This window comes from Sceloporus occidentalis, unplaced genomic scaffold, assembly GCF_023333645.1.
Source record: "Sceloporus occidentalis isolate IW3139 unplaced genomic scaffold, rSceOcc1.0.p SCAF_1, whole genome shotgun sequence".
Taxonomy (NCBI): Eukaryota; Metazoa; Chordata; class Lepidosauria; order Squamata; family Phrynosomatidae; genus Sceloporus; species Sceloporus occidentalis.
In genome coordinates this window covers 240,483,040-240,497,369 of record NW_028316981.1, presented here as the reverse complement: position 1 = coordinate 240,497,369, position 14,330 = coordinate 240,483,040, and the positions used below count along the sequence as shown (strand labels likewise).

Sequence of the window (14,330 nt, the reverse complement as noted above, 5' to 3'; positions counted from 1 at the left end):
ATCATTCTTTCCTCAGTGTTCAGTTAATTGCATATCACCTGTTTGTATGAGACTTTGTATCCAAGAAACTAAGTATGTTAATAACCAGGTATTGTGTTTACAGTTGTAGCTGGAGGGTTTGCAGTTACCAGAAATAATGTTTTTGATGTCAGACTGACACTGGATTTGTTGTAACAGCAATGATAGTCTAGAAAGGTATTTATGTATTTATATTCAAAAGAAAAGGCAACAGAAAGTTAATATTTTCTCCATTTACCAATTTGGCATAATAGCTGGATGTGTTAAGGCCACAGCTCAAGGCATGAGGAGAAAGTTCCAATTTGTGGGTGGGTTTTTTTCTTCATTCACTCAATTAATGGTTGTTTGATTGGCACACTCATAATCTGACCTGTCATAATTAAACTTTTCATTGCTTAGGAATGCACTGCTGGAAACTGATGGAGCACCAGAAGTAATGAGTGTAATGCAGGTGTTTACACAGTGCTTTGTTCAGGCTTACCATAACAATAACAAGCAGGTTAGTAAAGTCCCATTTTTCATTTTTTAAAATTGGGTGCTTCAACATTAGTGTAAAAATGTGTTAGACTGCAGAATGCTCTCTCTCTCTCTCTCTCTCTCTCTCTCTCTCTCTCTCTCTCTCTCTGTGTGTGTGTGTGTGTGTGTGTGTGTATATATATAGAGAGAGAGAGAGCCAAATAATACCTTTCTACTGCAGTAAATGGATGTCAGTGTAAATGCAAACATCTTAAACTGTGTCAAATGGAAGTATGTATAGAGTCAATGAACCTTCTTTCAATCCAGAAGATTATGTTGTACTATTGATAGCAATTTGTCCAGTGTATCCTTTGCACTACCACATCAAATCTGTTTTACTGCTGAAGAAGTGGTGCAGTAACTTGAGATGTACCTGTGAAATCCATATCATCCTTACTAGTCATCAATCTGGAAATATATCACACATTTACATTTACATTCATTCTGCTCCTCAGATCTTTAAAAATAATCTCTTCTTGATCCCAGAGTTTGAATGCCTCTTCCCTGACATGGATTTGTACATGGAAAAACGATAGTAGAGATCATTGACTGCTTTTGCATCTGGTGGTCTTCACCTTCTATAGCATCTGATTCTTCCCACTAGTTGTCTCTCTCTCTGTGTACAATATTGTTCTATGACTATGGTTGCTTTCTTGTCAGGGCTTGGAAAGGTTACTGGTAGTCATGCTGGCTGGGGGACTTTGGAAATTGTAATCCAAAAAGTAGCATTTCAAGCTCTGCTTCTTGCTTCACTAAAATAATGCATATGTGCTTAATAAACCAAAATTTTAATTTTGAACTATGTAATTGTTCCAGCTTTTCTTCCTCACAAGAATTTTTTTCAGGTACTTCAGTGAGGTTTCCACATAGGGTAGAGTGGGGTAACAGATTGCTTGTTAATGAAACAGTCTCTCTTCCTCTTGGAATCAGTTTGATAATTGACTCTAATTAGCATTGTGATTAAATCTCTCTTTTAGTTTCAAGGGCATGAATTAGGGTATGAAATTGCAGCAGTCAAAGTTAATATGTACAGGTACCATGCCCATTAATTTTGTATCATTCTGTTTATATACCGGCAACACATTTTGCAGCCCGAGGGTGGCGGGGGTGATTGGGTGGAGGACTTAAACTGAGATCTCACACCCTTCACATAGCTAGGAGCCAACTATGCTATAGAGATTATTTACATGCTCCGTTGTTAAGCTGTTTTTAAAATATTAACTAGGTCTCCAGTGTTTAATTTGTGTAAGTTTTCATCTCTGCTGTTATGAACAGAGAGGAAAAAAACCTTGGGTGTTGGTTTGGAATGTAGGCTGGTTGGAATTCCTGCCATCATTTCATTATGTGTATATGTATATTCTGAGTTGTTGTTAATGGAAACTGCAGAATATTCAGGTGTTCTCCAAACCTGGAATAGCCTGTCTTGGACTCTTATGGGGACACCACACAGCAAAAAATCCCACACAACTCAGTCTCCACAATGGAGAGTAAAATAAAAATATTTAAAGTATTTTTACTCTAAGCAATATGTGAAATAACTCTAAGCAATGTGGGCAATGTGTGCAATAAGAAAATAATTTCCCAGACTCTTAGACATTTTGTATGTGTTATATTTATTTCTGAAAGGGCCCTTTCTTGGGAGCTTCTGAGCAGCATGTATGCTCAGTGTTCATGCTCAGAAGTTCTGGAAAAGGCAAAGAGGGATATAGGCAGGGCAGCAAGGCAAGCAGTTGCTGCCCTCCATTTGCTGCCACAAAAGGACATGTTTGGCACTCACATGGCATCCCTCTTGGAACTGAAGATCAGAGGCTAGGATGGTGAACTCTTCATGCCCTGGTGCCAGTGGCTTGCTGGGAGAAAGGTACTAGAAGCAGCCAAGTGATTCCTGCCTTGTTCTGCTTCTGCCTTACAATTTAAGTGATTTTATTTTTTTTAAAAATGTATGTGTGATTTGTATGAATGTGTGTGAGAGAGAGGGAGAGGGAGAGGAGAGGAATATTACCAGCTGATAAGGTAACTGGTAGAGCCAGCATGGTGTAAGTGGCTTGAGTATAGGACTAGAACTCCGGAGATCAGAGGTCGATTTCCTGCTTAGCCATGGAAATCTGCTGGGAGACCTTGAGTCAGTCCCAGAAAAACCTATGATAAGGTTACCATAAGTCGGAAACAACTTGGAGGCACACAACAACAACACAAACAGAGGTGACTGGGCACTTTTTTTCTCTGCTGCATTTCAAAGCCTCCAATGGCCCTGGTTTTGCTGGAATCTTTGGCAGAATCCAGCCGATTCCAGAGTAACCTCCTGTTCCATTTAAAAGAGTGTTTAATTGTCTTTAACTGTGCATTGCCTATGAAAACCTAGCTTCTGTAGTCTGGAATATCTTCCTGTTCCTTCTTCCCCTTTCTGCTTCCAACCAGGAACCCTTCCTGAATGGGATTTCATTTCACTTAGCCAAAAATATTTGAGAGAACCTTAGAGCAGCGGTGGGAGCTGCTGGAATCAAAATCCCCTGGAGGGGAATAGAGCCTGAAGCAAGCTAAATTCATGCTGCAGCTCCTTTCCTCCCTCCTTTTGTTGATGGTTGTGCATTTGGGTTCTCCCCACCCAGGAGCATAGCTAAATGTGAACATTCCCCACAAATAAGATTCTGTCCCACCAATAAAATTTTCCTTCGCTCCCCAAATTTCCAGCATTACAGTAATTTAAAACTTCAATTGAGCATTTAGAAATAATCTAAGAAACCAAGAAACTAAGAACACTTAGCCCAGGCATCTAAAGAAAAAGGGTAGGCAAAGTTACCAAGGGAATGCAACACAGCAAATAGAAGCATTCTAGATATGAACCACTTTCAGACTCTCATTCTCTGTAATGCTAGAGAGGTGAGGACATAAGGAAAATTTCACTTGGAGACAGAATTTTTAAAGGGGGGCGGCGGCAGCAATGTCCTTCTCTCTCCCCCATAACTACACTCTTGCCCATCTTGCCTATTTCTCCTTCCCCATTTTTTCTCCAACTCTCCCTTATCTTTTTCTGACTGCTGTTTTGCCTTCTCTGTAATTCTTCATCCATCTGTGCATCTGGAATTTTACCAGATTATCTTCTACTTATTCCTTCTCTAGTCTCCAGGTCTCTCTTTCTCTACACATTTAAACTGTTCTCACTGCTGCTACGATATTTTTCTTCAAGTTTCCATTTATTTAATAAATGCCACTTGTTGCATGCCAGTCATCTTCAGACCAAGCCGGAAGGATGAAGCCAAGATGGCCTGAAGGCATATGAAACAGCTAGTCTGGTCTGCGACTGGATGGGAGAGTCATTAGAATTTTTGTACATTCTGTCTCAAGCTGTGATGGGAAAAGGCAAGATATGTTTTCCACTGGTTGGTACATCTGGGGGTTTCCTCCTTCCATTTCATAGCTTCTTCCAACATTCTTTGTTCAGCTGAATGATCTTGGGTTGCAGGGTTTTATTTTCTCTTGTGCTTTTCTCTTTATCTAAGTTTTCACCAAATCTGGAATTCTGGTTCTCTTCTGAGTCTGAAGCATTTTCTTTTATCCTTCAAGAAGGGTGGTGGTGTTTCAATTCAATTCTGCCTTAGGACAAGCCTATTCTAAAGTTTGTTTGGCAAAATTTGTTCAGCCTCAGCAGCTGAAAGAGTATGACTTGCCCAGTGGATTTCCATGGATGTGCAGAGATTCAAGCCCTAATCTTCCAGAGTCTTAATCCAGATCTCAATTCACTACACCAATCTTACTTCTGCTTTAAAGGAACACCGAGGTGCCTTTTCAGACTGGCAAAGTAGCACTATGGTAGCACTATGATTTTTTATTACTGAAGTTTCTGTGCCACAAAGGGACAAAAGAGCTTGAGAAAGGCCCTTGTGCTAAAATAAATTGGGTAACTTTGGGTACTGTGGGAATGGACATCATTAGATAGTCCATCTCAAACAGCAAAATGTCTTAAGTGGTCCCTGCTTTCCTAGTTGTGAGAGAATGTTTGTTTCATCTTTTCATTTTTCTTTAAAACTCTAATCCCATTAACATAAAGGAAAGCCACAGTGGGTAACAAAGGTGTCCTTTTCATGAATTTAACACAGAACCATAAAATGAAGATTGTACATGGTAGCTGCTTGGCTCTTTTCTTTCATTTCCCCCATGCAGGACAACAATTGCATAGAGAGAGAGAGAGGGAGGGAGAGAGAGAGAGGGAGGGTTTGACCTGATACAAGACTTTAGTCACCCGACTATTTATTGTTGTTGTTGGTTCTTTGTTGTTGCTATGTGCCTTCAAGTCATTTCTGACTCACGGCAAACCTGTCACAGGGTTTTCTTGGCAGAATTTGTTTGGAGTGGTTTGCCTTGCCTTCTTCTGAGGCTGAGAAAGTATTACTTGCCCAAGGTAACCTAGTAGTTTTCCATGGTTGAGTAGGGATTTGAAGCCTGGTCTCAGAGTGTCCTAATCCAACACTCAAACCACTATACTACACTGGCCCTCTTCATTCTCCTCAGTGACTAGCCATCCCTGATTGGAAATCTGTGACAAAAGCATTGAATGCTCTGTCTGTGACTTTCTGGAACACTTTGTTCCATTTGCAACAGAGCTCTCTGCACTGAGTATTGTCTTTGGGGTCTGACTTGCCATACAGTGAGCAGAATTTAATCACTCGGCCTTTTGCCTTTCTCAGACTTATGTCATCTGTATTTGCAAATAGTCCATAAACATTTGGATTAGCCTGGGATAGAGATTTCCTCTATGCCATGACATTCTTCATTCTGTAGATAAACTCTTTTCTGGGAACAAACAAACAAAAAGAATCAGAACAGGAGCCCTCTCTGGTTCTCTGAAAACCAATAAGGCATTCGCAGAAATGAAAGATCAGCTGTAATCAGGCTGGTCTGTTTGCTACCTCTGAGGAAAGATCCAGTTTAGATGGGCTTTGTTAGGAATTTATAATCCTCAAATCATGCGAGGAGGCAAAAGCAGTATTTGGCAGGCTTTTCACCTGAAATTAATCATGTCTGAAATGGTCTTGAGTTGTGCTGGAGGAGTTGAAAAATGAGAACAACTACACTTAAAAAAACCTGTGGTCTTTTCTCCCAGTATAGTGCAAAGTGTGACAGTACTGTTACTTAGTTTAGTTAATCATTTAATGTATGTAGACCAGTGTTTGGAAATGTTACTTTTTGGATTACAGCTCACAGACTTCCCCAGCAAGCCTGGCCACTGAATGTGTTGGCCAGAAGATTGGAAGAGTTGGAATCAAAAATATTTTGCATGGGAGGAGTGTGTGTATTGAACTAGAAGATGTATTTGGTTCTAGTTCTAGTAACCCTTTACTCTGCCCCAGCAGCTCTAGTGGGCACCAACTACCATTGCTCCAAACACATATTAAACATATATTCATAAACCATTTTTACACATGTTAACAACAAAGTCATAGTTAAACTTTAGTAATGTATGGTGAGAGCAAGTTTGTGTATTTCTTGAATTTAATGACATGTGAAAAAATGGGGGGAAATTGTAGGTTCAGGTAAAAAAGTGGGAGTCAAAGCAACCAGCCATATTAGAACTTTAGAATCACGCACAAACATTATAATTGCCCTGTTTTGATTCCCACCATCAGCTATGCCTTTTAGCATGGAAGTTTCATTTGTTACTCATGGCTAGCATTTATGAGTCAATTTGTTTAAATTTTTTAAAAACCATCAAAGCTAAAGACAATTATGACATGGCTGTGGCAGTGTATTCCATCAGTAGGTTATTTAAGTATTTAAGTCTGCCTGGGATCTGTTGGCAAATAACTTCAGAGTATAATCCTTATTCCTAGTATGGCAGGAAGCAGAAATATGTCCTCCTTTATGAAAGTCCTGTATTCATATTTCATTAAGATGGTCATGTGAAAAGGGTGACAGGCCTCCTGAACCAATAATAATAATAATAATAATAATAATAATAATAATAATAATAATACAGTCATCCCTCCATATTTGCGGCTTTGATATTTGCGGCTTTGACTTCTATACGTCTGATGAGGAAGTTGATTTTTCTTTTCTTAAATAAAGTTAACATATTTTGTAGTGTATTTGTGTACAGTTTGCAGTCTGTTTTCACTGGGGATCCGTTCCAGATGCCCCCCCCCCCCGTGAAAACAGAGGCTCACACATATCCAAGCCCCATAGGCCTGAATGGTGTGTGTGCTTGATAGTGTGTGCAGGGCGCGCACCACAGAAACATACCCCATTGGAAAGAACGGAGGTCTGTGAGTATTCAAGGTCATGGATCCCAGATCTGCAGGTTAGGAAGGGCGACTGTATTTGCATCTTTTCTTATTTACAAATTTTACAAGTTGAACCACAAGTTTTCTTTTCGTGTTTTGGGTACTATACCATGATTATCGTATTTTAATGATTAATTTCATTTTAGCATAAGTTCCCACTGAAAGCCTACTTTCCTCACAATCCACATATGCTTGTGATGGCTCTTCTTAAACATCCCAAAGGTAAGTTTACCTTAAGTCTTTTCCATATTCCCAGAAATTTCATTTGTTCTTATTTGCCAAAATCCTGGTGGTGTCTTATGCTGGTTTTCTGATCAGCTACACCAAGGCAGTGTTTGGAGTAATGTTTCATGATAGCAGTGGGGTGACAGTGAAAATATCTGTGTTGCCAGAGAAAGCTGTTCTACAAGCTCCAGTGCAGCCCAGTATCAGCAAAGGATCTGTCAGAAAGAGCTTTCATGGCTATTCCCATCCCTCTTCCAGCACCTACAGCCACTTTACCCCTGCTACCATATTGCTGCCTATGCTACCACTGTCATCTATGCCACTGTGGTTGTGGAAGCCATCAGATTCACAGCCAGTCCTCTGCTAGCTTAAAATCCTCTGCTAGGTTAAAATCTTCTATTCAGATAGTACAAAATAGACTGTGTTTTGCTTGTCAGTTTTTAAGCAATTTTAGTTAACATTAATCTTCCAGAAATGTCAGCTGAAGGTTTACGTCAGCATTTGAACCACGTTGCTGAAATGCTCAAAACAACAGTAGAAGCTACAGGCACCAGGTAAGCAGTAGTAATTATGTTTTCCTTTTCTGCATTGTTTTCATTTTATTTTGAGAATCCTCATTTGTTTAGGACATCTTGATTGTCTTTATTTCAGTGTCTTTACATTTCTTTTATTACTTATATTCCTAAATGCAAAACATTTTTGAAATAAAATTACGGTATTTCAAGTGCCAATGGAAGCCATTAGTAGCCCGGTTCAGGAAGGTTTGTTTGTTTGTTTGTTTTACAGTCTGATGGAGCAGTACAAGGATCTTCCTGTTGCTTCAGCATAATATCTCTTATACTCAAAAGAACAGCTGGTGGAACCATCCACTTGTTCCTTTTAACTGAATAATGAACTTATAGGAGCTCCATTTGCTGCTGAAGCATGAATAGGAACCTTCCAGGTTGTAGTCTGTAAAGTTTTTACAGTTTGGACAGGCATTAAACTCAGTGACAGTTGCGCCACTGATGTCAGTTAAACTCTTTGTTTCCACTAGTCATTATCTAGTGATGCTCCAAGGATGTGCAAATGAAAAATATCACTTCTTATCATTCTGGCCCACATCTCCAAGATGGCTTATCAGATATTTCAGCCCCAAACTGTGGTCAGCTGTTCATCAATAGTATTTCACTAAGCCACATATTTAAAACAGAAAAGTTGCAAGAAGAAAAGTTTGCTTTTCATTTTTAGTTTACTTTAAAATCAAAATAAAGTTTCTAGTTTCAGAACTGTGTGAAGATCACAGTCTTAAGAAAATGTCTTACCATTTTCTCTTTTTGTAATGTTGGCAATTAATTAGTAGATGCCCTATTGCTCTAAAGCTCCCCTATATTAAGCAACATTGTTTCACAACCATTGTTGTGCCTCATGTGTACATAAAAGGTTTGCCAGTCTTCATTGCTTCCAATTCATCACCTTTTGTAAACCTTTGATGAAATTTAAAATTATAATGGATGGGAAAGCTGAAATATGTTTTGGTGATATTCCAGGTCTTGCGGCAACCTCTTTGAGAACTGGTTTTTGTTCATTCATTTTGGAGAATGGGTTGATATCGCAGCAGAGCAGTTGGTGTTGTCACAATATGAATCTACAGACGCTTTACTGTGGCTTTTGGTATTTTACTATGAACCAAATTATGAGGATCAGCAGAGGTCTCAAACAATGGTGGGTAGTTCCAACTCCCTAACATATTCTCTCTCTTTCTCTCTCTGTACACATATTCAGTGATCAGACCAACACAGCCATGCCTCTGAGTTCAATGAGGATTTGTTTGTTTGAAGCATAAGGCTTTTAGGTTGAAGAGCTTTTTTGGCTACAACATATAGGGAATGCTTTCAGAATGGTTTAGAGATTATTCCTAACTAAGGCTCTTCTATTTGTTAATACTTCCCACCTCCAAGGTTTTTTTAACTGAGAGCAATTCTACAGTATCAGCAGTGTCCCAGAGGACAGGAGCATTTCTGAAGTGGGTGATTAAAATATCAGTTGCCCAATTATGCATAAAATAAGATAAATACAAAAATTCCTGTTCAACTAGCTTGGTCTGTTGAATTGCTCATTGTTGCTCTTGAATCATTCAGTGACAAGATTTTATAGCATTTGACAGTCTCATGGTATGAAAATGTGTTTAAAACTTTGGGTGGAGAGACTTCTTCCTTGAGAACCTACAGTAGTGAAATTAAGTTAATTGTACCTTCTCAATAATGCTTTTCAGTGTCATGTTGGATCTTGTGGCAAAGGAGCTACAGTCCACTCCCTGGGCATCCTGACTTTTATTTCCTGCTTAGTAGTCTTCTCATATTAAAAAAAAAGGGAACTGCTGTTAGTTCATTCATTAGTTAGTTGATTTTTATTCTCTTTATCAATCTGGAAATATTCCAGAAGTGAAGTACATTAAAAATAAATCAGTTGCAGATACATTGCTGTGTGGTGGTATTTTTCCTGACTGTCTCCTGTCCTCATGAGTTTATTGTGCTTGTTTCCATCAACTTTATCTTACCATATTGCTCTGAGTACTGGCAGTTGGGTGGTCTGATGTTAATCTACATTCACTCTATTCTCCTAGAGGTCCAAAACTTGGAAAGGCTACTTTTTTAGACAACAACTCTGAAATCTCCCAGCCAGGAAAGCCAGTGGCCCTGCATGTTCACAGTGTCTGAGAATTGTAGTCTAAAAGTTGTTCTAAATTCTAGTCGTGTCTTTTCACTGCTGTAGAACCAGATGCTGAAGCAGCAGCAGCAGCAACCATGTTGCTGTATGGGCCTTGGGAGGGCTAACAGTGTTGCTCCTTATTCCTGCATGTCATAGTAGCTAAAGCATGATAGCTGGGGATACTGGAGGATGGCAATGCAAAAAAGTACCTTTGTATACAGCAACAGCAGTAGCGTGTAGCTTTCTATACCGCTTATCAATGAACTCAGTACTGTCTAAGCGGTTTACAATCTGTAAGCTAATTGCCCCCAACAAGCTGGGTACTCATTTTGCTGTCTTACAAAAGGATAAAAGGCTGAGTAAACCTTGGAGCCCCTGGGATCGAACTCACAACCTTGTGGCTGCAGTACTGGCAGTTAACCATTGTGCCACCAGGGCTCCCTATAGGTTTCTATATGTCTTGTCCTGTAAGACTGTAAATGTAAACACTCAGAACAACAACAAAAGAAGCTCTGTCTACAACCTCAGTATATTATTCATTATGTACTGAAACAGAGTTATACTTGAAATCTGTTCACTTTTTAAAATAAAAAATTCTTAATAACATGACAGTGTTTATAGACAGATCTGTACCCAATCTATGTTTATATCATCTTCAAGATTTAGATAGCTTCCTTCCTTTTTTGCTTGTTTGATTTTGATTGTAGTGCTTGCATTTACATTTATATTGCTGTTTGAAACCAGTGTTGTTGCTACTGGCTCAGGCCTTACAAGGCACCTAGCAGGAGATTATGTAGTCATAATTTGTGAACAGTTTGGAAATTTTTAAAATGAAAAGCATAGTACAAATATAAATGAAAAGGTAGAAAACATTTATCCCTTATTATGATGCAATAGCAGCATAGATGCATGATACTGCTGTGTGCAATACTAGCCACCTCCTTATCCCAGCCCAGTTTCTCTTCTTGGCATAGCTGTGCCTGGCAGGAACCATGGAAGACCCCGGGAGCAATAGCACAGATACCTGCCAATTAAGCATGTGGGCCAGATCCAGGCACCACTATGAGAGGAGAGGAAGTTCCTCGACATTGGGATCTCCATGACTGTAGCAGCCAGTGCCTTAGCATAAAAACATCCATGGTTGAATGGTTCATTTTTGGAGGAAGAGGGTGTGGAAAATAAAATGTAATGGTCTATAAGACATAAGATGTGACATTTTCTCACACATGTCTTTAAACCAGGAAGCATATTTATAAATGTTAATAGGGAAAAACGTATCTGTAAGGAAATCTGTTGCTTAAAAACAGACTTAAGGTTAGCAGGAAGGATATGTGTGCATTACTTCTTTATTCCTCATTTCCTGCAGTGGCTTTTATGTAACAAATATTTTTAGGTAATAACTACTTATGATCTAGGCAATAATTTCCTTTAATGCACAGACTCCCAAATCCTCCATATATTTTGGCTCCAGAAGCTGTTTGTTCTGGCTGCTCCAAGAGGTGAAAGAGAAGGGGGATGTTTTGCAAACAATACTAAAAGGAAACAACCCCCCATCAGATTTTTTAAAATCAGACAAGGTCAGACTGCATGGGGATTAATTGATTTGTAGCTGCCTTATTATAGTGAGACCTCAAAGGACTTCTATTTTTTTCTCCCCACGATGTAACAATCTTCCTTCATTTTGCTCTGTGGCTTTCACTGTTTCCTTTAAACAAGTAAAGGTCAAACCATGGCCCATGGCCTTAGTGCTTTGTGTTTTTTTTAAGGCTAGTGGGTTTTGTTGTAGTTGTTTGAAATCATCTTTCTGTTCTGCTTGGATCTTCCTTGGGCTCATAATGCCACCTCTTACCTCACCCCCGCATAGGATCAGGAATCATTGATGTGCTTTTCTGCAAATTTCACAAAACAGAGGTGAGCTTTATTCTTTGTATAACCCTTTATTCTTTTCTATGATTCCCAACAGATAGAAGCAAGATCGGTTTGTGATCATCTGACAACCCTGTCAAGAGCTGCATCCATTTCTGCCACAGACCTGCATACTGCAGTTAGTAGCCGAACAGGAATAAGACAACCTGGTACCAAACACGTGGTTAGGCATCTGATCATCAGCTTTCTGCTCTTTACCCCTGGTGGACAAGTAATAGCCAGAGAATTTATTGATGGTGTAAGTATTTCTTCCTATGTGCCCCCCTCCTTTTTATCACCACTGGCAGCAAGATATTTATTGTAACTCCTGTGGAATTTCAGACTGACTATGGCTGAGCAAGACAAGTAATGGCAAAAACAATGGAGCACATATACTGTCAATTTTTTAAAAAACTGCATGCATCCCAGGGGAGAGTCCTCCATGACACCCATAGATGCATGCATCCCAGAGGGGAGTCCTCCATGAAGCAGCTTTTTCTTCCCATATAAAGAAGTGCCAGGTGTTCAGTTGCTTCCTTTAAACCACATCCTGATTACAAGTCCTTAAAGCAAAATTACTTGTGAAAGTAATCGTGAATTGGGAAGGATTAAAGAAGGTGGTTGAGGCCAGCAAGTCGCTTAAGACCAGGAAATTCATAAGAAGGGGTTTAAAAGTCAGTATCAGCTGCTGGATTGAGCTCAGAAGCAGTTAACTGGCCAATGTTTTGAGCTAAAATGTGCTCAAAGGACTGTGATGTAGAGCCACTTGTATGCAAGGTGTGTGCTCCACAAGTTTGCTCCTAGCTCCTCGTTTGTCGGTAGAGATAGATAAATACAGCTGTGTAAAATTATGGATAGCTTTGAAGATAACAGTATTTTTACTCTTGCCATTCTAGAAGTAGAGAGGCTGTGTAAGATGGCAGCAAAGAGAATCAGTTTGTTTCCCCGCAGGTAGCAAATTTATTTTCCACTTTCAGTTACTGGCAGTAGCAATACACAGTTCATTGCCAGTCATAATTCTGGAAAGAACCTTAGTCAAAAGAGAGTGATGATCTCTCAAGAGAAAAGGGCAGGGTCAAAAAATCAGGTAATTAAATAGGAAGAATAGGTCAGAAAGTTGTGTTTCAGCAATCCTGAATGGCTAATAGAGATCTTGACAAAAGAAAGTTCTCTAAATACTGTTTTGTTATCTTGAGTGTTCACTGTGTTTTGATTTTAGTAGTGTGTGTGCTTCAAAACTGCTTTTGCTCAGCCCTTGAAAAAGCAAAATGAGGAGGAGACATCTCATTTTCACTGAATAATGCCAACAAGCATCTCCTCCATAGAGAGATTAGATCAACTTTCCTCAGCTTGGCATTCTCCAGATACGTTTGACTATCATTCCCCTCAACCCAATATTAAAAAGCATGCAGTCTGGAATGATGGAGTCTGTATTCCCAACACATCTGGACGATAGTAGGCTGAGGAAGGTGGCTTATGGAATGGACAAAGCAAGAGGGGGGAAATTCCAGTCAGAATTGAACACTAGTGCCCCGCTTACAGAAGTTAACAGGGTTTATTTCTCCTCCCCCCATTCTTGGTTCTTTGTCTTGGATATACAGTATAAGCTATTTTCATTTTTTCCCTTTGTACTCAACAGTAACTATATAATAGAGTACAGTTTCTATTACTGTACAGCAACAAATTAATTTGACATAAAACAAGGATAGACAACTGGCATGTGCTGGGGCCAGTTTCCCCCCTGCAGACCTGTTCCAGGCCACACTGTCCAAGAACCATGGAAAACCATGGAAACTTGCTCTTTAGTCATCTACTGGTGCCAGAAGGTGTGGGGACTGAAGGGATGTTTTCTGCTCAACTCCTGTTCCTGAACACCTTCAACCCTTTAAGGATGTGTTCAGGAGCATTGCTTGACTGTTTGGCACCCCCCATTTTCCCTCACTAGTGGCTTTGGGGTGGGTCTGCTATGGACTAGAGACCCGCAGAAAAGGCCTTGAGAAGCCCATTTGAAATGTGCATGCATTATGTTCATTCCTAACATAAAGTGGCACATCTAAATTTCTTCTATTCTCTTCCAGTTTGCAGTTGGAAGCAGTGAAATCTCAGAAGTTATTGACCTTCTTGCCCATCTTTCAAACAGAGTGAGCCAGGCTGGAATGAAATATCAAAGAACTATCACACTGGTGAATGATCTTCTCCAGAAACTAAAAAGCGATCTGAAGTTTTTACAGTAATATTCAGTTTGGCCCAGCCATCAGACGCACTAATCAGACTGTTGATAGAAGAAGAGATGGTATTAGATCTTTTTTCAGTTTCTTTCCAAACTCTGAAATAGAGATCTGTATCCAATATTTGTGTGAAATGTGCAAATAAATTGTAAATATGGTTGTAATTGTTATTAATGATTGCATATAATGTCTGTGATCCAACAATTCCAGAGTAGTGTAAATATCTGCATGCAGACCTGCTTTATGCTGAGCCATGCCCCCCCTTTAAAAAAAAAAACTTTTACTAAAAAGCCTCTAAAGACATTCCATGGTTCCTGGTGAGCCGGAAGAATTAAAGAAGTATCTGGTTATGTCCCCATAGCCAGATGCAAAATCACAGCTTCACTGAGACCCTTGGAGGCTGGTGTCATCATTTTGCATCTGGCTATGAAAACAGCCAGATGCTTCCTTGATCCTGCCTGCTCACCAT

At 39.6% G+C, this 14,330-nt stretch overlaps 1 protein-coding gene across 3 annotated transcripts in view; it reads left to right on the top strand.

Annotated features, from left to right (window-relative positions):
- Positions 1-14,031, top strand: part of FANCC (FA complementation group C) — an 80,496-nt gene extending 66,465 nt beyond the window's left edge. For all 3 annotated transcript variants that reach the window (XM_089490895.1, XM_089490890.1, XM_089490902.1), the window contains 6 exons: positions 418-517; positions 6,959-7,034; positions 7,510-7,591; positions 8,567-8,741; positions 11,692-11,892; positions 13,712-14,031. In XM_089490895.1, coding sequence (XP_089347021.1) covers positions 418-517; positions 6,959-7,034; positions 7,510-7,591; positions 8,567-8,741; positions 11,692-11,892; positions 13,712-13,867 — 790 coding nt within the window. In that variant the 3' untranslated portion in view covers positions 13,868-14,031. The remainder of the gene's footprint in view (positions 1-417; positions 518-6,958; positions 7,035-7,509; positions 7,592-8,566; positions 8,742-11,691; positions 11,893-13,711) is intronic.
- Positions 14,032-14,330: the final 299 nt, after the last annotated feature.